Source organism: Falco peregrinus, chromosome 13 (genome assembly GCF_023634155.1).
Source record: "Falco peregrinus isolate bFalPer1 chromosome 13, bFalPer1.pri, whole genome shotgun sequence".
NCBI lineage: Eukaryota > Metazoa > Chordata > Aves > Falconiformes > Falconidae > Falco > Falco peregrinus.
This window is the reverse complement of record NC_073733.1, coordinates 3436929-3462647: the sequence shown is the minus strand read 5'-3', so window position 1 is coordinate 3462647 and position 25719 is coordinate 3436929. Positions and strand designations below refer to the sequence as shown.

General features: G+C 52.5%; 1 protein-coding gene across 4 annotated transcripts in view; it reads right to left on the bottom strand.

The window, feature by feature from the left end:
- Window positions 1–1245: 1245 nt before the first annotated feature.
- SLC16A2 (solute carrier family 16 member 2) overlaps window positions 1246–25719 on the bottom strand; it is a 43006-nt gene continuing 18532 nt past the window's right edge. Inside the window, exons 2-8 of one of the 4 annotated variants that reach the window (XM_055818405.1) lie at window positions 17264–17408; window positions 12869–13331; window positions 12270–12413; window positions 11517–11745; window positions 2312–10362; window positions 1949–2077; window positions 1246–1387 (exon numbers count right to left, since the gene is read on the bottom strand). In XM_055818405.1, coding sequence (XP_055674380.1) covers window positions 10142–10362; window positions 11517–11745; window positions 12270–12413; window positions 12869–13331; window positions 17264–17408 — 1202 coding nt within the window. In that variant the 3' untranslated portion in view covers window positions 1246–1387; window positions 1949–2077; window positions 2312–10141. Of the gene's footprint in view, window positions 2078–2311; window positions 10363–11516; window positions 11746–12269; window positions 12414–12868; window positions 13332–17263; window positions 17409–19276; window positions 19296–25719 lie in introns of those variants that run through there. The other 3 variants (XM_027784209.2, XM_055818404.1, XM_055818406.1) reach the window with 3 other exon arrangements.

The following is a 25719-nucleotide window of genomic DNA, read 5'->3' as shown; positions in this document are numbered from 1 at the left end:
GATGGAAAGGGATGAAGGACAGAGGAAGGAAAGGAAAAGAGGTGAATTAAACTGAAGGAAAACTAAGGAAGGGTAAAAAAAGAGAAGGCTTTTGAACTGTGCTTGTCTCAGTGGGACTGGTAAAAACATCAGCACAGGTGGAAGAAGAATACTGGTGGGAGCAAAAGCACAGGACCCTGGGGGTCTGGTTGTGAGGATGCAGAGCGGGTCCAGGAGAGCCCTGGGGACCACGGTCCAGGGCCCTGGGGGGCGAGCGGGTGGCTCACAGGTGCTGATGGAGGCGATGCTGTGTTGGCCACGTATGCCGGGGCTGAACAATTCTCCAGATGAGATGACAACAGATTTATAACCATAAAATCCCAATCCTGGGCGGAAGAGGTGCAAGGCAGAACAATAGCTGGAGCCTGCGAGGGCGGCGGGGGACACAGGCACAGGGCCCCGCTCGTACCCCACCCCGCAGCCCTGGGAGGAGCTGTTTACACAACCCTGCCGAAAAAGCCCATGAACACTGCTTGTGTTTCCAGTGTGGGATCGACTGGGGCTGCAGGTGATTGGGAGAGACTTGTTTAGTGCAGCTCTTGTGCCAAAAAAAAAAAAAAAAAAAAAAAAAAAAGAGCATTAAAAAAGCATACCCCCAAGCCTCGGCCAGGATAAAGCATGCACGAGCAAGCGGGTCCAAAAGCAATTAGCGCTTCTTGCAGCCCAACGGGTTTCTCCGTTCCCGCACCGTCGGGTGGGCTCGGGCTGCCTCCCACCGCAGGGATGCTGCATGGTCAGTGTCGGTGGCACCACAGGGAACCTGGGCTCTCCCCTCCCTCCCAGCCACACAGCTCTACTGCTCTCTTTTCCCCCTCTCCCCTGTGCTGTATTTGCCTTAGATCTAAGCATATGTATCATTTCCTCCCTTGCTTTGCCCTGCTGCCAGTATTAAAGCGGTTTCCCATATTGCAATAAAAAAAGCCCCCACAATCCAGCCCGAAGGAAAGGAGCACATCCTGAGCTCACCCCAGCGCTCAGCCCCCCACTGCACCCTGCGTGGGCTCCTTCCCCCTTGGGTGACACATCCCAGCCCCCACACCCCACGCTCAGGGCACAGGGTCCCATGACGCCCCAGCCCCGTGCCCCCCGCAGCTGCCTGAGCCACAGCCCCCCCAGCAGCCCTGCCAAGCCTGGGTGCAGCTGAACAGCCCTGGGAAGGGATCTTTTCCCAATTATTGCTTTAATTAATGGCAGCAAAGCAATGGCTCTAGGAAAACTTTGCATTTGGAGATGGTGAAGAAAAAAAGCTGCCACTCATCCGTGCGTCCTTCAAGTCCTTCAAAGGAAATTGCAGATGGGGTTTGTTGACTGGTTGGTGTTTTTTTTTAAGGATTATAGTGCTTAAGTCCTGCAAAAAGAAAACAGATGGAGAAGAAGACAATTTAAAAAACAAGCCCAGCCCAGAGCCGTGGGGAGAGGAGCGGCAGAGCGGCTGGGCACAGCATGCACCCGTGGCCTCCAAGCGCCCAGTAACCCTTGCAGGCGGTCAGCCTCACCCAACGCACACATATGTATGTGTGTGTAGATATATAAATTAAAAAAATGACTAAATTCAACTATAGATATCATATATGTCATTCATATATACATATCTAAAACCATATTCAATTTATAACTTTCAAACTAATATAAAACGTTGACATGTGGTTCATATTTAATATATAAAGCATGAATTTTGCATTTTGTAAGTGCAAATGTAAACATATATAATCAGCTTGTTTTAATCCATAGTATTTCAATTTTAATGTATGACTATATATAGAAATACTTAACTATTGCGTTACAGTAATGAAAACCTCATTATTTTTTGTTGTTGTTGTTGGGTTTGGTCTTTTCTAGTTTACAGCCTTTCTATTCAAAAAACTCAGGGTTTTTCTCTGATCCAAAATCCTTTTTTTTTTCCCCTCACTTTTTCAGCTTTCCGTGTATTCGGGCTGGATCCAGCAGCCTGGCAGAGGGCGGCTGCTGCTCCGTGCCCCAGGCTCAGCCAGCAGCAGGGCTGAGCGGGGATTCCCAGCGGGCGTATGCACAAACACACCTATGGAGAGAGATATAGATGTACGGATTTATTTATGTGGAGATGGGCCACGGTGAGCTGATGCTCCTGGGGGTGCTGGGAGCAGCCAGGCAGGGGCTTCCCCCCCACTGCCTCTCGGGTGCCCCCGTGGGCGTGCAGCCCCCTTTTATCACACCCTCCCAAGTCCCCTCCCAAGTTTGCAGCCATCCCAAGAAGATTGTTGTAATACCAGGCGAGCATTGCTTTTTCTGTTACCTGTAAATGAAGGGCTGTGCAGCCCCAGGTGTCTGCACGGTGCTTTCTGCTCTCGGCATGGGGCTGCAGCGTTGCCGCTCCTGCTCTGTCCCTGCACGCACCGCACGAAGTCCTCCAGAGGAAACCCTTGCTGTAGCCTCATTCCCTTTGAATCTCTATTTACCATCTCTTATCTCCTGGTGGGTTTTTGTTGTTTTTTTTTTTTTTTTTTTTTTAAATACTATTTGTAGTAAATATCCTCAACTTGAAAAAGGGTTGAGATGCACATTAGAGAAAAAAAAAAGCCCGAGCTATATAAAACTAATGCATATGTCAGCTTTCATCTAATGTCAATTAAAGCGCGGAGCATAAACAAATCATTAATATAAAGTCCTTGGTAAAAGCCTTGTTTTCAGTGTCTCACAGCCACCATAACCTCACTTACAAATAATCATCCCTGTTCTCTCCCGCCCTCAACCCCCCCATAACTGCTCTTATTGACAAAAAGAGATTAGCTCTCCCGTGACCAGCACTAATACCCGGAAGGCCTCACCGTGCCCCCAAACTGCTGCCAAAAGGAAGAAATAATACTAACAATAGTAAGTTTACAAAACCCACCCAGCCCTGGTGCTGTCCCTGTGTGAGAGCCCCTGTGGGGCAGAGACGCCGGTGAGCCACAGCCCCCCGAAGATGCCGGCTGATAAAAGCCAGCCCCAAAGCTGTGCCCAGGGGAGCGGAAAGGAAACCTGTCCAGGTCGCTGGGGGCTCACCCCGACCGCTGACACCACTTTGGTCACCAGCATGCTCTCAGGGGTTTCTTTCTTTATGATTTTCAGTTTTCAATGTCTTGAGTGGGACAAGGACCACCCTCTACCTCCTCTCACCCTTCTGCATGGCATCAGAAAGCTCTTCCCCCCAGTCAGGCACCAGGACCTCGGCAAAGTCTTTCCTCAAGGTATATGAAAGACTTGATACAAATAATTCCCACGTTAAACTGCCACTTCTCTGGCCCCTTTTCCTTCGACACCCTGGGCAGGCACCCAGCAGAGGGTTGGCAGCAGCCGGGAAGCTGCCAGGGGGCCAGTGCCCACAACCCACCACGGGGAGAGGAAACCTGGTGAGACACAGCACCGACCTCTTTTCTTTTTAAACTGGTTTTATTCTACACAATTTTTTTAAACAACATTCATAAAACATTAATTACAAAAATGTGCTAATATGGGGTAGGTTTTTGTTTTTGTATACCAACAATCAGAAATTCACATTTTGAAAGGATAGTCATTTAAGACACACATTCAAATACTTTACTTCCAGATACAAAATTTTAAGGGAATATAAATCGCTTACAAGGAGCAGATGTCAAAAAAAAAAAAAAATAAAAGGAATAATTTTAGACTTCAGGGTCTGACTTTTGCATCGAATTGAGTGGCTGCTGGCTCTGCTGGTCTGCCCAGGGCGCCCAGCAGCCCCGGGCACTTCGCAGGACCCAGTGCAGAGCCATGCACGGCTCCTGCTGAGTCAGAGCTGGGAGCACAGGGAAAAAACCAAAAATGGGGTTGCAAAGCTACTGATGGTGCTTGCAGCCTTCTGCTGAGTCTTTCTAGTAGGTACAGACACCACGAGGGTGAGCATCACCAGCACATCGGCAGGGCAAAGCAATGCGTCCTGCCCTGGAAACCCGTGGGCAGGATTTTTTCCATCGGTGCTGGAGCTGATGCCGCCCAGGACAGCCCCGGACAGCAGCAGGGCTGGGGAAAGGCACGGCATCGGGATCCACTGACCGGCATCGGGATCCACTGACTGGGGGGTGATGGCAGCAGGCTTGGAGGTCTTGCTTTAAAAAAAGCCGTCTCCTGGGTTACCCGAAACGGCCAGCATTCAAGCCTCCACCTCGGTGCTCTTATGTGGAATCAGCTCCAAAATCCACCCATCCGAAAGCAAATATTTGGCTTCGTCCTGCTGGATTTCAGGGCAGGGGAGGGAGCACGGGGTAATTTCCTAATTGCCCTCAGCCTCCCCAGAAAAGTCCTGTCTCTGGCTTGAACAGGTTCAAATGGCTGAAATGGGATATGCTGGGAAAGTTCAGGCCTCGAGAAGTCGTGTTCTTTCCCAAAATGATTTGAATGGAACCCAAGTGCATTCAGGCAATCTGGCCATCACCAGCTAGAAGCAGAGCATCAACGCTACACAAAAACCTGCTCCAGTAAACAACTTGTATTACACGCCACAATTAAAAATGTACAAAAAAGAAGAAAAAAAAAAAGCTTCATTCCTTAGTAAAATAGACAATAAGTCTTGCCTCTAATGCTACAGTTAAGAGCTACACTTGCCTTGCCAGTTGGAGGTGGACGCAGGGTGAGTGTTGGGAAGTATGTTACAAAAAAAGGAGAAACTTTAGAGGTACAAAACCTCCTTCCAAAGCCATGTTTTGCAGAAAATGGGAGGGACTGTGTCTTTCCTCTCCTGCCTTGCCCCTGCCGGGAGCAGGGACCCCAGCCCCGCTCCTGCGGTCGGCGGTGCTGGTGTTCTGCCACCACGGTGGCAGGGCTGTGGTGGGAGAGGAGATGCAGAGCCGCTCGCAGCATCCGTCCTTGGTGGGAGCACTAAGGGCATTGCAACATCTGCAAAAATAAAACAGCAAAACACCCACAAAAGGGGTTGTGCAGGATAAGCCCGCCAAAGCCCAGCAATAACCTCGCTGTCACCAGGACTAAAGTCTGCAGAGCTGCTGTGCCAAGCTGATACAGCGCCCGGAGCGATGCTCGCCCCTTGGCCATGGGGAAGGTCACCCCTGCAGCCACCCCCAGGGCTCAGCTGCAAAGCCCACTCAGAGCTGCGCAGGGATGGCAGCTCCATCCATCCCCACGGCTGCTTTCCTTCCAAGGGCTCTCGAAAAGAAAGGGAACAGCTTTATTCCGTTGCTTGCTGGTGGAGCCCCTCTACAGCGCCAGCTCCATTCCCACCCGGCATTACACAGAGAACATTGGAGGAGTATTTCAGGAGCACTGGTCAGTCACATCCTTCTCCCCACAAGTTACAAGGGCAGCTGAGATTTAAGCAAAAGCACCCAAAAGAGCTGCCCGAGTGCAGGTTTTTGTGGCAGAAAGGCAGCAGCTCTGGCAGCGGGAGGGGGCTGCCCCACTTGCCTTGGCAAAGGAGCTGGGGCGTTCAAAGTCATTCCAGTTGTCTGCTTCCAGCTGGATAAGGAGAAGCAAACTGCCAGCACGAAAATTATTGAAGCTAAAATAACCAAGGTAACCCCCAAAACAAAACTGTTGGGGACAGAGGCATGTGAAAGCTGGTAACAGTTTGCAGTGAAGGACGGAGGGACGGCAAGGGTCTCGGTTCGGTCTGTCCCCCTCTGCATCCAGAGGATTTGGGCCAAGTTCACTTTTATTCAGGTTGTTACTCTGAGGATGGCGTGGCCACCTATAGATGCAGATGTCAGCCACGGTTAAGATCCACCCTAAGCCTCCTGAGATGCTGAACCAGAATGATCTAAGCAAGCGTAGATGTGATCCTCAGCACCAAATCAGACTGCCCAGAGCAAATCGCTCTTAGCACCAACGTACCAACGCCAAAAGAGACCCTCTATTGCCGTGTAAAATGTCCCTGTGGCACTGTCATGCATGGGAGAGCAGGAATGTCCTTGCCCAGCTGCAGGCCACCTCCCTGTCCTGGCTCCTCTGGCCCAGGCAGCTCAGCCTGGAGGGTTACAGAGCTCCTCAACTGCCAGCGCAGCCAAACTGGCAGCCCCAGACTACCACCGTGGTGGGAGGCAGAGCCAAAATGTCTTGAAACTGGGGGTCCCCAAATCCCACGGTACCGCACCACACCTGCAGAAGCCCTCAAGCTTTGATGGCAATTAGGTTGTGGCCTTCCCACAGCTTCCACAGCGGGGAAATGTTGGGAAACGTTCCACGAGTGCCCGGAATTTGTTGAATTTAAGCTATGCGACTTCGAAGCGTGCACTGCCCTGGCTGCAGGACCTCAGGGCAGGGCACGCTGCAATGAAGCAGCTCCCGCAGATTGTTCCAGCTTGGTTTCACAACTCACAAAAGCTCTAAGCCATGAATCATGGCACTTCCCAGGCAGCTCCTGCAGCTGCTGCTCTGCTAGCCTTCCTGTCACTGGGACAACCGCCCCCCCAGCTCGGCTGGGCTGTCCCGCTCCATCCCACAGCCAGAGCGAGAGGAGTTAAACCCAGCGCCTCACTCTGCAGCAGGGAAAAAAAAAAAAAAAAAAAAAAAAAGAAAAAAGAAGAAAAGACAACAACTTGGTTTTGGACACCCTCAAGCTAAAGATCTAGAGAGGCAGCCCCAGCCAAGCCCCAAGCAGGGCGCTGCTGGGACACGTCCCCTGCTTGCTGTACACTTACATAAGGCTACGCGCACGCCTGCAGCTCTCCAAACACCCCGGGCATGGGGCAAAGCTGGGCCCTCCCCAACCCCTTCCACCCCCTTCCCACCCGAGGGACTCAACCCACTCCAGTGCCCTCGCTGGCTCCCAAAACTGGCCAAGCCTGGAGTGTCAGGCTCCACCTTCCCCTGCCGCAGCAAGGGAGCAGGGCAGGAATCACAGCCCAGCACTTGCAGCAGAGGGAGAATTTTTGGGTTTTTAATTAGAAATCTGAGTAAAAGGTAGTTTTTGCCATTAACGCTGCCCCCTGCTCAGCCCTTGCCTGCCCAGAGGAGGACATGGATGTGCTGGGCCAGGAGGAGCGAACCCTGATGGGAAGAAGCAGGAGGGGCTTGGGGATGAAGCTTTTTTTCACAACAGGTAGGGACCTATGTGGTGTCATAGCACCAGACTACAACAGGCTAAAAGCATGTTTTGGAGACCAGTGCAAGTTCTCCCTGTTTATAGATCACCACAATCCCACCTCCCACATGCCATGCCACGAGTCTGCAAAAATTCTTGCAAGCTGCCTGATACTCAAGGGACAAACCACACACAGATCAGCAGCATTTAGCTGACAAACAACCCCCAAAATACTCCTCTTCATGTTGACAGACTGCTCCAACCTTTGCCCTTCCTGTTCCCATCTGTGTTTGCAGATGAGGTGAACCTTTCATTGCTGTTGCTCAAACACACCTTCCCCCCAGCAGGATCTGCCCTCGTCTTGACCAAGGGCAGGATCTCAACCAGACAAAAGATGCTGAGAGTGGGTTGGGGAGGCTGGTACCAGACATTGGATCAGGATAGGATGAAGGATGGATTCCTTCAACCAAACTCGGGTGGCCCTGAATGCACCTCGTCACTCGAAATCTCCTAGACAGTTGATAATAAAAGCTGAGGGCAAAGACCAAAACTCAGGGGGGACAGATGTGGGCACCACCATCCCCCCTGGGAAGAGCACTGGCTCCTGGCTGGCACAGAGCTGGGCTGATGCCACTGCAGCATTAAATATCCATTGCACTGGATGCAGGCTCCTCCCGGGGCAAAGACCTCTGCAGGCAGGTGCAGCATTTAAGGCAAGTGGAAATCTGTAGAAATTTGGGATTAGAACCAAAAATTGCCTAATGAGCCAGAGAGGTTTTACCGCAACGAAGTCTTGTGCAAAGCTGGGTGCAGTCATCAGAGGGCTCTGCCATGCAGCCACTCGCTCAGGCCAGACATGGATTTGAGGCAGCTCTGCTGGTCCTCTTGCTGCTCTGAAGAAGCTACTTCTTGAATTTAAATCCCTCATAATCTCTCCTTCGGGGGACATTAAGGTCAAAAACATGATTTAAAGAACCCCCGATGTAATAAAAGCCCCAAAACTCACAAAAGAAGTTACGAAGCAATACATTTCTTCCCTTCAGCTGTCAGGTGACTTTGAAGATGCCTCACTGCCAACACTCCCACCTGAAAAGCGTCACTTTAATGCCCTGCCCTAGGCTAAGCCTGGCAGATCCCACCGCAGCTGGAGCCAGGGCTCTGTGGTTCGGCTCCCCACAATGTATGGGTGTATGCATGCCCTAAACCGAGCCCCGGGGCAGCAGAGCCGTAGCAGATGATGCAATACGGCCAACGAAGGGTAATAACAGTCACAGGAAAGTGTATTGAAGAAAGAGATGACGGGACATCTCATTTTATAGTCATAAACAGACACGTCACAACACACCAGTTAAACTTCTGGCTCATACGGGGACAGAAGGGCCACAAGACCACAAGACCTTACAATGCATTAGCCAACACAGATTACAAACAGGGCCAGAGGGGCATGCAGGATCCTGAGCCTATTTACAACGGTCCCGCTGCTGCCCGCGGGAGGGGGCCGCCACTGAAACCAAGTTTCCACAGCAAAGATTTGTCTCGGTGTTACAAACCCCCACACTTGCCTGGGGACCAAGGGATGATTCCCATGGCACACGTCCCTCTTTAGGCTACTCATTTTTTAATGGTAGGTGAATTAAAAATGAAAACCCAATGAAAGATGGTTTTGCAGCCAGGATGAATGTGAGCTTTGTTTCTTGCTCTCTCCTGGGTTGTTACTCCCAGGAAAAGGTACCCCGGTCCCAGCCGGCACCTCGTTCGGGGACCCACCGGGGCAGGAGGACTTCCCTTGCTCTGTGCCATGCTCATTAGCGATGCCACGCTCATTAGCCTGGAGATGATTAATTTCTACACAAGGCTGAGCTCTGCCTTCACTCTGTGTGGTGGGTACCCACGGGCTGGGTGATTTTCTTGAGCTCTTTCCCCCCAGGGATGGCACTGACCCTGCACAGCAATGCACAAGCTACAAGTTAAACACTGCCGGGGCTTTTAAACCTTCTGGAAACGCTGGGCTTCCCCCGCCAATACTGACTCGTGGTTATTGCTGCATAATACACAACTGGCCCCGCAAAAGAGCGGTGACACCCTGTGCCCTGAGCCAGCTGCATCCCTGCACCTGCAGGTGCCCCTACGCCCAGCAGCGAAGCCACTGCCCAGCACGGAGAGAACGATGCCACGTGGGGCTCTGTCCCAGCGCTGCGTGCCCTGATGCCTCCCAAACGCCCGACTCATCGGCTTGGCCACGGTTTTCACCTTGCAGAGCCAGCCGCCGTGGGCTGCGCTGGGAGCTGCCCCTCTCCTTTGTACCTCAGGAGCCCAATCGCTAGTTGCTGGATGAAAAAACGGAGGCAGCAAGTGGCCAAGGGACCTGCTGGTCTTGTCCAGGCATTTTTAAGGCATGTTTTGTAGAAGGATGCTCCCACGTGGCTCCGTCTGATGAGGGTGGCAGCCCCCGAGCTGGATGAGCTCCCCATCGTCCCAGCTGCAGCTCCCTGGGTGTGTGGGAGAGCAGCAGAAAAAGAGGAGAGAAGATTAAAGCGGGACTCGCCGACCATTTATTTGGTTTGTGCATCGGACTAAAGCAGTGTTTCCTCCTTCAGAGCTGCTGGCTCCCAAACAGCCTCTGGTGCTGGACGGGAAGGTGGCTGCCTGGCTTGGACATGACACCGGAGGAGAAGGACCGACAGCTGCAAGGTGCAACAAGCTCCACCTGCTTCAGAAAGGCATTAATTAGCTGTAAACCTCTGTCGTGATGTATAGAAAACTGGGGAGAGGAGCAGGAGATCGATCAAGTTTGAATCCTGGTGAGAGTTCTCCTTAGAAAAATGGGTTAGAGGAAAAAAAAAAGGTGGCTTTGAAATCAAAACTGTCCTGAAAAAGAGCGTTTCTGCTAGTTAAAAGCCTTTAACTAGAAGAACTTTTTGTTGTTTGTTTTTTTCCTTTACAAACATAGTGCATCTGCGATCATTTAGAATCATGGTCCATCTAGAAAAGGGCCTGTGCTTGGGCTATGGAGAGGCTGCTGGTGGCGACAGTGTGGCGAGCGGCATCACATGTGTGCTTTGGAGGCGTCACACGTGTGCTTGGGAGGCGTCACATGTGTGCCTCGGAGGCAGGGCAGCCGGGCAGCAGCTCCCCATTCACCACTGCCTCCGAGACCAGCATCTTGTCTTTGCCAGAATCCAGGCGCTGCTTCTTCAGCATCCTCTGATGGACCAGCGGGACAACGGAGAGCACCAAGCCACCGATGATGGGGGGGACTCCGGCAAAATAAAAGGCCGCGTCGTAATTCCCAAAATAATCATTGAGGTATCCTGAAAGAGAACAACAGTGGTTATAGACATGTCAGTCTGACTTGTCTGCTCCCTTAAGTGAGAGCTGCAACTTGCTTCAACCACCAGAATTGCGGAGATTTGGGTTTTTAAAACAATCTTTTTTTTCCATGGCATTCCTTGGAGTTTTAATGCCCTGGATTGAAGGATGTGAACAGCCAACATGGTGTAGCGAAGAAGCTGAGAAGGAAAGCCTCAGCCATGCTCCGTGTTTAACCAGAGCAGGACACAACCAGACCCAGCTCAAACAACCCCACATGCAGGCTGAGACAGTGTTAAACAACCAGACATTTTGGGTGGCTTTTCCTAGCGCCTTCCCGGCCAGGAGGCAATAGGAAAAGCAGGCAGGGGCTGTTCCTCTGCGGATTGCCTCCACCTGGAAGCCCCACTTTGTTTACAGGTACGTTATCGGCATGGGGATGTCGGCTGAGAAATACATGCTGCCAGTTCCAAACTAACCGATCCCTTAAAAACCAATGAGGTTCTGCACTTGTTAGCTCGGCAAGTTCTGACACAGCCAGGCATCCCTGGAGAATAACACATCGCCATTTATTGGCACTGGAAAATCCCTCTGAGTTCTCTGCTGCACAGACGTTTGCCTGAGGATTACGGCCAGGGAACGAGCCCCTTCAGCCAGCCCCGTGCCCAGCAAACCCTCGCAGTGAGACGTTTGCAAGCCCCACGTTCCTTCCCAAGGGCGTCAAACTGAATTTTGCTGCCAGAAGCAGAAAGATCAGAGGTGCTTATACAGCTTTAGCTTATTCAACAGTCCAGGGGCTGAACTCGCCGATTGGCAATTAGTCCCCAGATATCTAAAAGGACTTCTAGAAAACTGGTATCTGCCAATTTTTAGCTCGGCTTCAAACAGAATTCAGTTAATGTGATCTTGGGTTGCTCTCACTGTTCCCCTGCTGGTCATCTTTCATCAGCCTGAAGAAAGGCCCTGAAATGCTACAGGACGTAGTATGGACTGATGCTACCTCTGTACTTGAAACCCCCACGTGACATGATAAGCCATAAAATTCAAAACTGTATGTCTGGTCTCATGCCAAATTACCACCATGGGTGAAAGCCTCTACAAGCATCTGCTCCCTCCCAACAGCTGGCTCCAGGTCCGGCACCGCGGTGCTACCAACCTGCTATCGGCGTACCCGCGGTCATGGGCACAGCCATCAGCCCCATGAGGTACCCTATGGCCTGGGATGCCTGCATGGGCCCCACCAGCTCGAAGGCAATGGGGGCCATGATGGTGGTGAAGAAGCCATCACAAAGGCCGAGGAAGAGGCAGATGACAATGACGCCCTCAAACCCTTGGCACTGGGGGATCATCATGCACAGGATGCCCAACAGCATGAAGGATGCAACCTGGGGAGACAAAAGTGGGCATGTCAGCGGGGTGCAGGATGAGTGGGGATGTGCAGCAGGAATTGTCTCATGAAGATGACGCTGAACAAGTCACTGACATTGCCCCCTCCTCTGGACCCAGCAATGCCATCCATCCTCTGCTCTTGTCTCGGAGAGGCCCTTCAAAATAACCTTTTAAGAAGCTTTAGGAAGGATTAGCTGCTGGATTAGCTGCTAGATTTCAGCAGTTTGTTTTTCAAAAACCACAAGAAGGTGAGAGGGTGTCCAGCAGTTTGGGAGGAGTTGGGACCACAGAGCTGGATTGCTGAACGAACACTGAGACCTCAGGTCAAGTGAGTAACGAGATCTCTGTAACCCTTCTACAATAAATTGTCTTCGCTAACAGCAGACAAGGGTGTGAGGTAATGGTCAGTAAAGGATTTGTGATCTGTGGTTGCCAGTTATTAAGCAGAGTGTGGACACTGATTTAGGGGTGCTGTCCCCTCACCCGCCAGCAGCTACGCGGTGGGTTGGACACAACATACCTGCAGGTAAATCTTCTTCAGCCCGGGAATGCAGTCACCAATACGGCCTGAAACCAAGCGCCCCAGCCCTGACATGGCCCCGAGGCAAACCAGGAGGATCCAGTCCTTCTTGGTTTCTTGAAATCGCTTCTCCACGTATTTCACCTAGGATGGAGGGAAGGACACAAGGACGTGAATCGAGTAAGTTAATCCCTCTCATATCCCGAGAAGGCACAAGGCTTCCCGCAGAGGGCTCATGGCTCTGGGGTGGTTGTGTGACCCCCACACCCACACCACGCTGACCTGCACACACCGCCTCCACCCGCCCCAGACCGTACAGCCCCCGCCTCTCCTGCTAGCGATGCTGGTCCTCAGGAGCTGCGACCGCCCTGCCCACCCTGGCACAGAGGGCAACAGAGGCATCAAAAAGCTGTCTCCTCCCACCACTAGTCCTGTTTACAGGACGTGCTTGCAGCAGTTTCTTAGCTTCGCAGCTTTTGGTGGCTCTGTCCCTACTGCCTGCCTCCACCTCCCCACCTCCCCCGCGCTCGCATGGAGGAACCCTTCCACCCCGAGCCAAGGGACCTCCCTCCCCTTCCAGTCCCAGCCAAGGCTCTTACCAGGTTCATGTAAGGTACGAGATATCCCAGCACAGCAGTAGCAATCCCAAAGGCCCAAATCCGATAGGTCTTTCTCCGGAAAACCCTCAAGTTAAAGTACTTGCGTGTCTGGGACCAGCACTGCTGCCGCACGCTCCGGCTGCCCAGCTTGTCCTGCCCATCGTGCTGAGAGTCACAAGAAGGCGGCAGGATGGGCCGATAGGTCAGGGACAAGAATATCTGGATGAGCATTAAGGCACTGAGTACTTGGAAAGTGTGCGCCAGCCCAATGGCCTTCCCAACCATCTTCAGGAAGAAGGGGAGCGGCACGGAGATGAGGCAGCTGCCACCGGCCACGATGCCGTTGGCCAAGCCAAGGCGGCGCTTGAAGTAGTGACCAAGGATGACCAGCGAGGGCTGGAAGGCAAAGGAGCTGCCGCAGCCAAAGAGGATCCCGTACGTGAAATAACGAACTTCCAGAGACCTAGTGGGGAAAAAACCACATTGAGGTGGTTACGTTACGCAGAGGTAAGGGAGCCTTCACCCCCATGGTCCTGCAAAACCTGGAGTCAAGAGCCAGGCCCCGCATACCACAGGTGCTACACAGACAGTCTGACCTTGAGGAGCTTATTCCCTAGCCAAAGCAAGGATTATCCTCATTTCACAGCTGGCACATTAAATCTTTGGGAAAATGAAGTCTAGCTGGGCAGTGCTTTCTGCATAGAGGAGATGCCCTCCTTGGGAAGTTGACCGAACTTGAATGGTTTTTAAATTACAGCAAGCAAGATTTTTCTAAGGTAGGCAGGGTGGGTTATTTTTAGCTAGAAATCCATTTTTTTCCCACTGAAAGGACTAACTGAAAACATTCTGCACCCAGTGTTTGAAAGCAGAAGGCACCAACCCTGCTGGTTATTAGGCACTTAGGAAGGAAACATTGCACTTCTGCCCAGGCTTCAGGCTGGTTAATTAAGTTGCTCTTCTTTAAGCTCCTCTGGGAGCTTCAATTAGACAGTTAATAGAACTCATTTGTACCTTACATTGGTGGCTGCACTCGAGGAGGGAGCAAAATGGCTGCTCTACAGAACAGGTGGAAAGTCCTGAGAGCCCTTGGAAGGAGCTGCTTCCCAACTGCCAGCCCAGTTTTCCCAATAGAAGCAGCTGAGAAAGGAGCCTAAAGTTAGGCGGTGCAAATAGCCCATTGTGTTTCTCTCCAGATGAAGGATTTTTTTCTTCACCCCTGTGCAATACATTCAGCTGCAAAAGTCTGCCACAAAATGCTGCATGGGAGGAGACGGCAATGGGAACGTTTGGGCAGCTCACCCGGCAAGTGATGCTGCACAAACGGGGTCCTTACTCCAACACACAGAAGGACTTGTGAAATAGTGAGTGCTGTTCACGAAGTGAACAAGGAGACGGCAGCCCAGATCTAATGGAGCAGTTTGAAGTGGAGAAAACATTTACAAGCACATCATTTCTTCCATTACGCGCTCGTCTCTCTAGCTAGCCAAGCAGAAAGCAGAACGTGCTTGCTGTACCCAGTGGCTCAAAGACAAATGACTGTCATGAAAGGCGATTTCCAGCTACTCCAGAACGAAGCCACATCAGAGCCCCTCTGCAGGAGCCAGGCAAGCAGCTGGGCTGTGCAGCCTGTCTCCAGCCGCCCACGCACCAGCCCCAGCCATCTCAGCTGGGTCACACCAGCTTTGGTAGTGCCGCTAAGCTGATGTGGTGGATAAGTGGAGACAAATGCTGCGGTTCCCATCTGCTCCCTGTTGACGCTAAGACACCCCTGCATGAGACGGGGCTCCTTTTGGCCATGCTTTTTATCCAGGATTTCCCACCCTGCTCGCTGGGAATCAGCCAAGCTGCTCTCCGGTGGGAAGGGTGGTATTGTCTCCCTCGGCTAGTGAGGTCTCACATGGATAACGGTGTCTCCTGGGACGAGGAGGTTTCGCTCAGTGGCTGCCTCTCAGTTACAGCTCACCATGCAAACGGCCCTGGCTCAGCCCGGCTGGCAGAGGTTGGGGGATTTCTCTCTGTGGGAGAAACCAGGCAGAAATTGCAGCGGGGAAGGAGAGGCAGGTGAAAAGGGACTCAAATCCCACTACAGAACACTTAATGGTGCAGAAGAGGAGGGTTGGGGAGGCATTGGGGGGCATATGAAGACAGCCCTGCTGAACTGGCCATCACCTCCCACTCCTCACGCTAACATATCCCCCCTAAAACCGAGGGGAAGGTGAAGCGGGATTTCTCCCTTCTTAAGGGCGCATAAGAGCTGATTACGAGCACAGGGGACACCCGGTGCAAGACTGTGAAGAGAGGAAAAGCCGTCCCTCCACCCCATCCAGAAAACTTCAGCCTTCCCCAGAGCTCTGCTCTTCAGTGGATTTTGTTTGTTCAGTGTTTTCCATACAAAACTCCCAATGTTTTGCGAGTAGGAGGCACTGAGCGTGAGCTGGGCGCTGGGGTCCTGCTGGGCAGGCTGAGCAGCTGGGGGGGTTGGATCATCTCAGCACAGTGCTGGGACCACTGCGGCTCCGCCTGGACAAAGCAAACCACTTTTGGAGAATCGGGTGCGTGTAGCCCAGCCGGCACTGGGGGGGGTCACCTCCAGCTGCAGCTGGGGGAGTTGGCAAAGGGGACAAAAAAACAAGGCTTCTCCATTGTTCTGGGCGAGCAGGAGCCGCTAGCTCCAAATTTCGGGATTGGCCTTCTCCATCCAGATGGAGCAGTGCCAAAATCCCGCAGCCCCGCTGCTGCTCTTCCTCCGGCTCCAGCTCGGCTGTGCCGCAGGCAGCGTCCCTCGCTGCGGTCCAGCTGCGGAGGGGCTCTGTGCTCCCTTAAAGGCAGCCAAAGGAATGTGAACTGAGAGCGAGAAGGCAGCGAACGGGGATTTCAGCTCTGAAGCTCTCCTGGATAAAATATTCTTCTCTGCCTGTGCTGTTTGATATTTTTTTTTTTTAATTTTTTTTTGAGCCCAACATAACAAGCCACTGGCAGCGATGTGGTCCCCAGAGTTCTTTTCTTTTGCACAAACACTTTAGAAAAGGGGGGGTGGGGGGAAGTCCAAGCCTTGCTGATTAGAAGGAAAGCAAGATTACATGGGAAGCGCCTGCGAGCTCACTGCCAGGAGCCTGGGCATACTTTTCCTCAGGACCAACTGTACTTTCTCCGATAACTATTATCTTTTGAAATACAAAGGGGTGGCATCTGTGGAGGAAGGGTTCCTTCCACGCCACTGCCTGTGCCGCAGACCAAGACGGCTTTAGCATCCCAAGTGCCCTGATTGCAATCTGCCCTAGTCCCTGGGGCTTTGCCAGGTGGTTCAGAAGCTGTGACCCCCTCCCAGCGTAACAGGGGGGGTCCTGCAGCTGGGGACTCGGGGACCCATCACACAGCACACATCCACAGGGAATCAGGGCTGGGGCAAGCATGAGGCTCTCGCTGATGGAGGTCAAAGGCAGCTGGCATCCCATTGCCCTGTGCAGGCAGGGTGGGCCGGGAGAAGCACAGCGCAAGCAAGTCGCCCTCCGGGAAACTGTGTACTTGGCTTTAAAAATCCCACTTCTTGAAGCATTTTAATTAAAACAATATTGATTTGAACTGAAATCCAACCCAAAGCTATTCAGAAAAACTGGGGTAAATGATGCTTTGGAGTGTGTCTCCATATTGCCTTCGACACTCCACCTAACAAGAGCCGCATAAAGGACCACAGAGGTGACCTCTTTCTGTTCCCACAAAGATTTTTTGGGTTGGAAAGACTCTCATATCAAATCAGGTACACCTGTCATCCAAATGCACATCGCAAGCTTCTCCCAGCAGAAATTCATTGGCACAGGATCAGCTGTGGAAAACGAGGAGTAGCAATTGCCCCACATGCTGCAAACACCCGAGCCGGCACGGGAAGAGCACAAACTGCTCCAAACCCCATCCGCATCCCTCTCCCCAGCTGCCCTGCATGGAAACTCCCTCTTGCTAGGTGTAACCCACCAAATATTATTTTAACATTAATTTACTTTCAGTACCAAATATGAAATTAGTTGCAAAGAACTGTTTTGTCCACAAGCATCTCTTTGGAGCTGCCTGCAAGGAGCGTGCCAACTTCTTGCTGCCTGTTTTAAAGATCAAATGAAGGACCTGAGGGCTGAAATCTCATAAAATAAAGTCCCTCACTCAGGTAAAATTCGCTCTCTTGTTATGTAAGGACAAAAGAACAACTTGGTTCAACTTGGAGTGAAACAGGCTGAGCACACACGGGCTGCACGTGGGCTGTAGGGATGCCAGGAGATCTCTCCTCGGGATGGAAACCACCTGCTGTGCCCCAAAAGGCAGCAGCAATGTGTAGGGAGGGGGGTTGCAGGGAAAATGAGGAAGAGGAGCTCGCTGAAGGGCTGGATGGCCTCTCTGCAGACTTACTTGGTGAAGGAGCTGGAGAGAAGTCCAATGAAGGCGATGGCAGCTCCCGAGGCTGCCGTGGTCCTGCAGCCGATCCGGTCGGTGAAGATGCTGACGATGGGAGAGCAGAAAAAAATCATGCCCATGGCCAAGGAGCCGACCCATGCTAGGGAGAGAGAGAAGAAAGGCGACGGTCAGGGTGGGACATCAAACGGGGGCCAGGAAGGGAACAGTCAGGGACCAGCCCCAGCTTTGAAGGCAGTCTCGGCAGAGAGGCAGCCCCATCACACCCTTAATTAACAGCACAGCTCATAAGTAACACAGTTACCACCCATGCTGCCTGCCGGCATCACGGATGGAGTGCGATCTGCAGCGTCTCGCTGTTGGCCCGTGTGACAGCGGCACAGCCAGGTTTTCCCTTCATTCCCCTCCGCTGGGTTCACACGTGTGCTAGGGAAGCCGCCCAGCTTTCAACGCTTTTTTCCAACGGCCCTTGCTCTGCATGTAATGATGCCTCCACTGATGCCTCATCCACAGGGGACATCTCCACAGCCAAAAGCCTCCTGAGCTCCCCAGAGCCCTCTGCTCCCTGGCTTTGGCTATGAAGAGTTTCCTAATGTCACATAGAGCTCTGCGTTTCCAGGTACCCCACTCACCCGTCACTGCTGCCCCCCGCCCAGAGCCAGGGCTGCCTCACCTCCCACTTGTCCCACATTCAGCGGGATTTCCCCTTGCAGCTGAGCCGATGGGAGACACGCGGGTTGGGCCAGGTTAGATTATCCCCCAGGCCCTGCCAGGAGATGCACAAGAAGGACCGTGATCTCATGTTTCCTCCCAACCCACCTCTGGAGAAAACCACAGTCTGTCTGTCCGTCAGTCTTTTTTCAGAAAATTTTATTATTCACAGATTATTTCACCCTGTCATCTTCTCCCTGCCCTCCACCTTCTCTCTTTAATGGTTTCTGTGCCTGGTTTTGGGAGGAAAGGCAGGCTTTCAAGAAAAGCAATGTGGTAAGGAAAAAAATCTCAGTCTAACAGCTCTGAGGAGAAGCAAGAGGTCCCTCGGAGGGGCACGAGGCAGGGCAGGATGGATGGACAGACAAGGGGCCCCCAGCCCTACCCAGCACCCAAGCCGAGGGATCTCGTGGAGCATCTCCCAGCTCCAGGCACTGGCTCTAGGCTAGCAAGCATGATCTGCCCCACACAGACCCCAGGACATGTGCTTGGTTTTTTTATTCCTTTCTTAGGGTTGTTGGGATTTTTTTTGCACCCAAACCAAGCGCTCTGCAAACCCTTTTAGCACAGCCCCGCACAAAAACAACCCAAACTTCAAGAGCCATGAGATCTTCAGAAAATAGCCAGGTCCCTATTAAAAGCAAATCCTGGCTATATAACAGCCTCTCCAACCTCTGGCTTTCAAAATGGACCACACAAAGAAGCCCTCACTAGCTTGGGAAGAACTGACCCTTCCAAATTAATTATAAGTTTGCAAGGACCCAATTTACTCCAAAGTCTTTCTTAATAAATGCAGAGTGGAGCAAGAAAAAGAAAAGCAAGGGCTGCGCGGGAACGTTGTGGGACTCGCCAGGCTCTTGTCTCAACACCAGGCGAAATGCACAAGGGAGAGGGAGAGGGAGAGGACCCCCCTCTCCGGCTGATTTTCTTGGTTATAAACACAAGGCACAGTGTAATGAAAGTCCTTCTAATGGGATTAGGTGGCACAGCTCCAAAGAGCCGTCCAAAACAACTCCAAGAGGGGGTGAAGGGTGGGAGCAAAGCCAAGATGGGAAAGGCTCGTTAAATTGGATAATATACTTCCAGAAATGTTCCTTCTACTCCAGCCAAGGCAGTAAAACGTTAGATGGTCCCGTCATGTTTGAAGTTTGTTATTTTTGGAAATTACTTTAAGAAACGCGGAAATAAAAGCATAAAGCAAAGTATTAAATTTAAAGGGCCAGATTCGGATCTTAATAACCCGGAGATTTACATGCAAATAAGCAGTATCAATCTCTGGCCCCACAAATGCACACTCACCTGCAGAGATCAAAGCAAACCCAGGGCGAAAGGCTCAGCAATGGGCGCTTAAAAGCTCCTCCAGCTTTGGGTTTGTAAAAAGGAGATATCACTCAATTAAAATCGGTAAACACACACACACACACAAAAAAAAAAAAAAAAAAAAAAAAAGAGTCCCGTGGCAAATTGCTCTACCTTAGAGAAAGGGCTTACCACAAGCAATGAATAAAAATAGGCTTGGGGAAGAACATCAAGTTAAAATTAGTAAGAACAATAGCCTCACTTCCAGAGCGGGGTTTTGTCTTCCCAGCGCTTCCCAGCGAAGCCCTGGGAAGCCGGGAGGGCTGGGCGAGCTCCAGCGCTGGAAGGAAACCTCGGCAAAATCTGGGGGCAGGAGCAAGCCGCCCCAGCCCCGGCTCCGGCCCCGCTGTGATCCACAGGGACACAGCCCCCCGCCAGCTGGTGACTCGCTTTGTCCCCGCCGTGTTGTCCCAGCGTGACAGCAGCTATCGCCGTCCACCTGAGTCAGGGCAAGGCTGGGGAGCAGCCGTGGCAGAAAACCACGAGTTGGGGAAAAAATGGGGCTCAGGTGAAGTGTAGCCCCAAACCCACCACTCTGGACACGGAGCCAGAGTGCCTGGAACCGCCCCAGGGGATGAAGGGTTTGTTTTTGGCAATCTGTGTAATGCAGTAGTGAAGCTTCTCCTGGACTTTCCTTGACATGAAGGGCAGAGGCAGCCATTCCCCCCGTGGAAACCAGTCAGGGCTGAACCAGCTTGAGTCAGGGCTTCCCTTCGGCAGCTCCTCCGATGCTGGAGAAGTTGTGACTTGATTTAAAGCCCACAGGAAAAAAAAAAAAAAAAAAAAGAAAGAAAGAAAAAAACGGGGAATCTTTGCTTCTGATTTCCACGGGGTTTGGATGAGATGGTTAATTCCTAGCCCGGCCACACCTCACAACCCCATGTGGCTGATAACCTGGGTGAGATACTGAAGCACACAAAGACAAGCCCCCACAAGAGGCACTGAGCCTTATCAGCGGTGAGTGCGATCAAGCAGATCCTAAAAGAAACGATGGAGCGAATCCAGCTGAGGATGGGGTTGGAAGGAGCTCAAGAGCTGCGCAGAACTTGGACAGGAGTCGGGTTAAGACTTGATCGAGTCTCAAGGTGCCGTGAGTCCAACCACCCCCTGGGAGCGCCCACTGAAGGGGGCGGGTTTGGAGCTGCCTGACTGGGTGCCATGGGGCGGCCAGGCTGGCGACAGCCAAAAGACATCCCCCCGCAAGGGATGCCTATGCAGAAACACCACACGCTTCAGAAAACAGTTTTACAGTTAAAAAAAAAAAAAAAAAAAAGGGCATTTAAAGTACTCTCCTTTTGCAAGGGGGAGTGAAGATGACTTCTGAGCTGGGGGCTGGCTATATTAGAGGCGGCTCAACACGTGCTGTCCCTCCCCGATAGCCACCTCTCCGCTGACCCTGCTCGGCACTACGAGTTACACCAAAGCCAGCCACATCCTTGCCACCCTGCTCCCACCCACAGCCCCTCCTGAGGGCAATAAAGCAGCAGCTGGAGAGCCATGACCCCCCAGGTGCACACCCCCTACTCCTCTCCACTTTCTCCGGCAGCACCATAGGGGGCTGGGGGACAGCAGCAGCCCCAGCTGCCCCCTGAGCCCAGGCCACCTGCAGCCCTGGCTTCCTCCAGAGCTGATGGGACCTTCCTGGTGGTCCTGGAGATGCTCTGGGGTATGGGAAGAGCTCCATGGCTGGAGCACAGAGGTTGACCGAGGAGAGCATCCCACCAGCAGCCCTCCCACAGCATGATCACCCAGGGTAAAGCTCTGCAGATAGCTCCTTCCCACCTTGACTTAACCAAGATCGCCGAACTGCTGGCCTGTGGCAGAGCCAAAGCAATCTGGCCTCAACACGGACAGGGGAATGCCATGGCTGAAGACCTCCAAGGGTAACAGTGGTGCAGGAGATGTGGGTAACATGGCCAAGCCAAGCCTTCCTCCCCAGCACCACTCATTCTGGGCTCAAGACAGAGTAAAAACTGAGGAGGTGACCCATTTGCTCACCAGCCAAGCATCATCAAGCTGTGCCCACAGTGGAGCAGCTCTGGGACTGCGTGTGCCTTGGCCACCAGGTCGTCCTCCTACCAGTGAGTGACAATGCTGCTGGGGACCCCATGGCAGAGGAGGACTGGCACATGTGGGTCAGGACCTCAACGGGGCTGGCGATGCCGAGGGGCCACGGAGGGCTGTGAGCACCATGGCCACGTGTTCATGGCAGCAAGAGGTGGGCAGGGACCCCGGGGTTGGTCCAGGTGGGTCCCATGCACCAGACACCAGGTCAGCTTTCTTTTGAGCAAGGCCATCCCAAAAGGATGAAAAGCTCCTTCCTTGACGATATCTTCCTGAGCAGAAAAAGATTTCTGAGAGCAGAGCAAGGTGGGCGCAGGAAGGTGAGAAAAAACAACACGGGAAAACATCACTGCTCCGAGACGCAGATCCAAACCCCCATGGTATTTAGCTCATTGTTCCAAAAAACATCATTAAAAAACCCGTACTGCGTCGCACTTGTGGCCAAGCCTATTTGTTCCTTTAAAAATTAATCTCCAGGGAGAAAGAAGGAAGGGACGTCGCTCTCAGCTGTGCTTCCCCGCTGACCCAAATACCCTGGACTGGAGGGATCAAGGGCCAGGAGGTGACCTCAGATCCGCCGCTGGAGGAAGTGTCTTCCCTCGCTTCCCGCGGCTTCTCCTGCTCGCACCGCGCGGCTGGGACCGGGTGGCCGCTGGAGGGGACGGGGACATGCTGCAGAGGGTCACCTGCCCCAGGCACTCAGCACCGCTCAGAAAGATGGGGCAGCCAAAGGTGATCCACCTCCCACTCCCCAGCTGCACCACTCCTCCAAGAAATAAGTGATTTCTGGACTCGTGTTTTTGGGCGTCAGGGAAGCCCCACTAGCATGGCAAACCTTGTCACACGTCTTCCAAGCCCTTCCCAGCACCCCCCGACTCCCTTTTCGGGTGGCCTGGGAGCCCAAGGAACCTGGTGGCCCTGCCCACGCAGACACTGTGGGGAAGCGGACGGCTGCAGCCCCCGCCCCGCGGAGCTAATGTGTGCCGCCCACGGCACATCTGCAGCGAAAATGAAGCAGCTGTTTTATCTTCAGCTCTTACAAAGCTATTTGCGTCATCCTCTTGCTCACTCAAAGTAAAGCCTGAAACACCCCCAACGGCTTGGCCCCATGTGCTCAACACCCCCTGCAGACCGAGCCCATGCCGGGGAGGGTTGGTCAAGGCTTCAATAAAGGCAGACACAAAGTCACATCTGAGGAGGCCACCACGATGCACGGCAGGAAAGGAAATAAAGCTAAAGAGCAGCAAAGCGAAGCTGAGGAGCAGCAAAGTGAAGCTGGGGAGAAGCCAGGCTCCTCTGGATGAGAGGTGGTGGTGGAGCGGTGCGGTGGCAGCCACCGTGCATCACGTGCAGCTAAAAGCCAGATAAACTCATTAATTGTATAGCAAGTCCTGCTTGGTACCATACCCTAAAGCTTCAGAACAAAGTCCTCCTTTATCAGGTTTGACTGACGTCTCCCCCCTCCCTTTTTTTGAAAACAATTCCACAACAGCCTGAAAATTGGAATAAATGGAATTATTCAAGGCCAGGTCTGACTTAAGACCCTTTCAGTGCCCCGTTCTTGGCAGTATTAGGATGGACTAAGGAAAAATGTGAATGTCGTAGGAGAAGTGGCAGCTACTGTCGTCACGGCATGGTCCCATGACCATGGATAACGCAACAGCTTCTCAGTGACCAGACCCAGCAAGCATCCATCCAGTCTGTGCCTTAGAGGACTTTTAAAAAATCAGTTTTTAACTGGTTCAGGAGCACAGCAGGCTGGGAATGTATTTCGCTTTTTAAAAAAACACCACATCTCTCCTGATCGGACTTCTCTGCCTTCCCTCACTCTCAAGGACGCAGGGGACTTTTAAGACATGATGCCCAGGCCACCTCCTGTAACCACTAAGTGACAGATACCAGCTTATGTGAGAGAAAAGTCCCAATATTAGCTGCCCTGCGGCCACATTAAGTAGAGATGGAGACAAATCTGTGGTTTTACTTGGCAAGCAGCAGGCACAAGAGTGTTTGCCTGAGGTTCATGCGCGGAACATCTCGGAGAAACTCAGCCTCAGACACATTTTGCATCATTTCATTCCAAAACCATAAAATCCGACCCTGGTTAGAGCAAAATGGCGTTCAAGCTCGTGTCTGAGCCGCAGCACGTCCTCCCCATCCACAGCCCAGTTCCCGCTCGGCCTCTGAGGCTCCAGAGCAGGTCCAGAAATGCAAATTCTTGTGAAACCCATCCAAAAGCAACAAGGCAGCATGTGCTCTGCAGCTGAAACCCACCATGTGCCCAGCCTGGAGTTTTCTTCCCAGAGCTCCCCTCAGCAGGCTGGGAAGGTTTTTCTTCTCTGCATCGCCTTCTGGCATACAATTTTTGCGAGATGATTCACCTACCACACACTAAAGTTACTCAACAAATAGGAGCTACAGTTGCAACAACTTCATCCCAACATGGGCGCCCATCCACCATGTCCCATCCAAGTGTCTTTCCATGATCTACATCCTTGAGGAGGCTGGGGACCTTGTCACCCCAATCCCTCCTGAGGCTGGCTGACTCCAAGTGATGCTGGATCAGACCAAGCCTGCCCATGTCCCAGCTCCCTGGGTGAGAAGCCCAGTGCTGCACGCCCTGAGGGAAGCTCTTGGGTTTCAACTGTTATTGGCTAAAACCAGTGCCCTCAAGCAGCTCCTGCCCAAATGAACTGGCAGAGTCTCTTTAGTACTGGGGGGAAAAAAAGCACATCCCGGGGCCAAGCATCCCCCCCTTCCATCACACTGTCAACCTCACCAGCCCCTGGCTGTGTTTTAATCCACCAATTTTATGAAAAACAGAAAAGTTCCATTTTAATTGGTGAAAATTCCCTCCTCCCACCTGCGGAGCGCCAATCTGTAATTAGCCTTTCATGTAAAATGATGTTTATTCCTGACGGAGTTTATCTTGGCACAAACATGCGCTCAGAAATGTGCACACATTTGAAGACTCAAACCCTGCATTTAATTCTCTATCTGCTTGTTAATCCTCATTGTTCCCAAGCCCCTTTTCAAAACACACCCACAGGGAGAAGAAAGTATTTTTATACATATATATATATATATATATAAAAAGCCACCTTCCAGCATCAGGAAGACCAGCAGCGAGCGCAGCACTGCAGGCACCAGCCTGGGGTCCAGCTGCCCCACAGCTCCCAGCACTCACTCGAACGTGCGATGCCAAACCCAGGCCTTCCTCCTGATTTTTTCCATGTTTCCTTTTTTTTAATGTATTTTTTCTCCCTACCTGTGATGGCCCTCGGATGTCACCCCTGCAATGCAGCGTGACACCCGAAGGACAGGAGTGCCCATGTTTATCTGGCAGCTCAGCAGCGGGAGGGTGGGGGAAACACACTGGGGAAACCACCAGCAGTCCCCAGTCCCATTTTGGAGACCCTACCCTCGGCGAGGCAAGCAGATGGGGGCCAGACCCCAAGTGTCTGGCCTTATTTTCCTGGGCTTATTTTGGAGCAATTTGGGATTTACACACTCCTGGCGTGCAATGGCCACATCTCCTAGCATAGCAGCTCAGGGCTGGACCAGCATCTCCCAGGGATGTCCCAGCTGGGACTGGGTGACCAAAGCTGACCAGGTCTTTCCCCAGTCCAGCCCCAATAGCAGCACAGTGCCCCTCATCGGAGTGAGTGGTGAGAGCGAGGGCTCCCAAGCGGCTGCTCCAGGTTGCCCCTCTCTGGGTGACCACATTGCTTCCAAGAGGGCAACAAACACAGTATCTACCTTACAAAGTGAAAGGGAGAACAAAAGGTCAAGGTCTGGGTGAGGGTCAGGGTCAGGATCAGGATTAGGGGTTGGGTCTAGGTCAGTGTTAGGATTTGGGTGAGGCTCAGGGTTATGGTGAGGGTCAGGGGGCCTGGCTCTCCCCAGCCCAGTGCACCCTGGAAGGTTGGGGGTTCCATGTGCTGGCTCCTCACCCTGTGTTCTTGAGGAAACAGTTCCCATTGCCGAAGCCAGGTGGGTCCTGGAGCCAACAGCAATGATTAACTCCAGTGGGACAGTGTGGGTCAGCCATGATCCCAGCCACTGGCTGCTGCACGTCTGAAATTTTAAGCCTTTGAAAAAAACCATGACCTGACCAAACTTCACTGGGCTTTGGCTATAATTAACCTCCTCCAGTCACTTGTACAAGCTTGGGAACAGCTCAGCACTCACACCTTGCCATGGCCATCCTCCTCTCCTCAACAGGGCAGTGGGGCCACCCTTCCCCTGCCCTCAGCCCAAAAATGTGTCATCTCCTCCAAATCCATACCACAGCCACTTCTGGTAACTGGTAGACTCATACT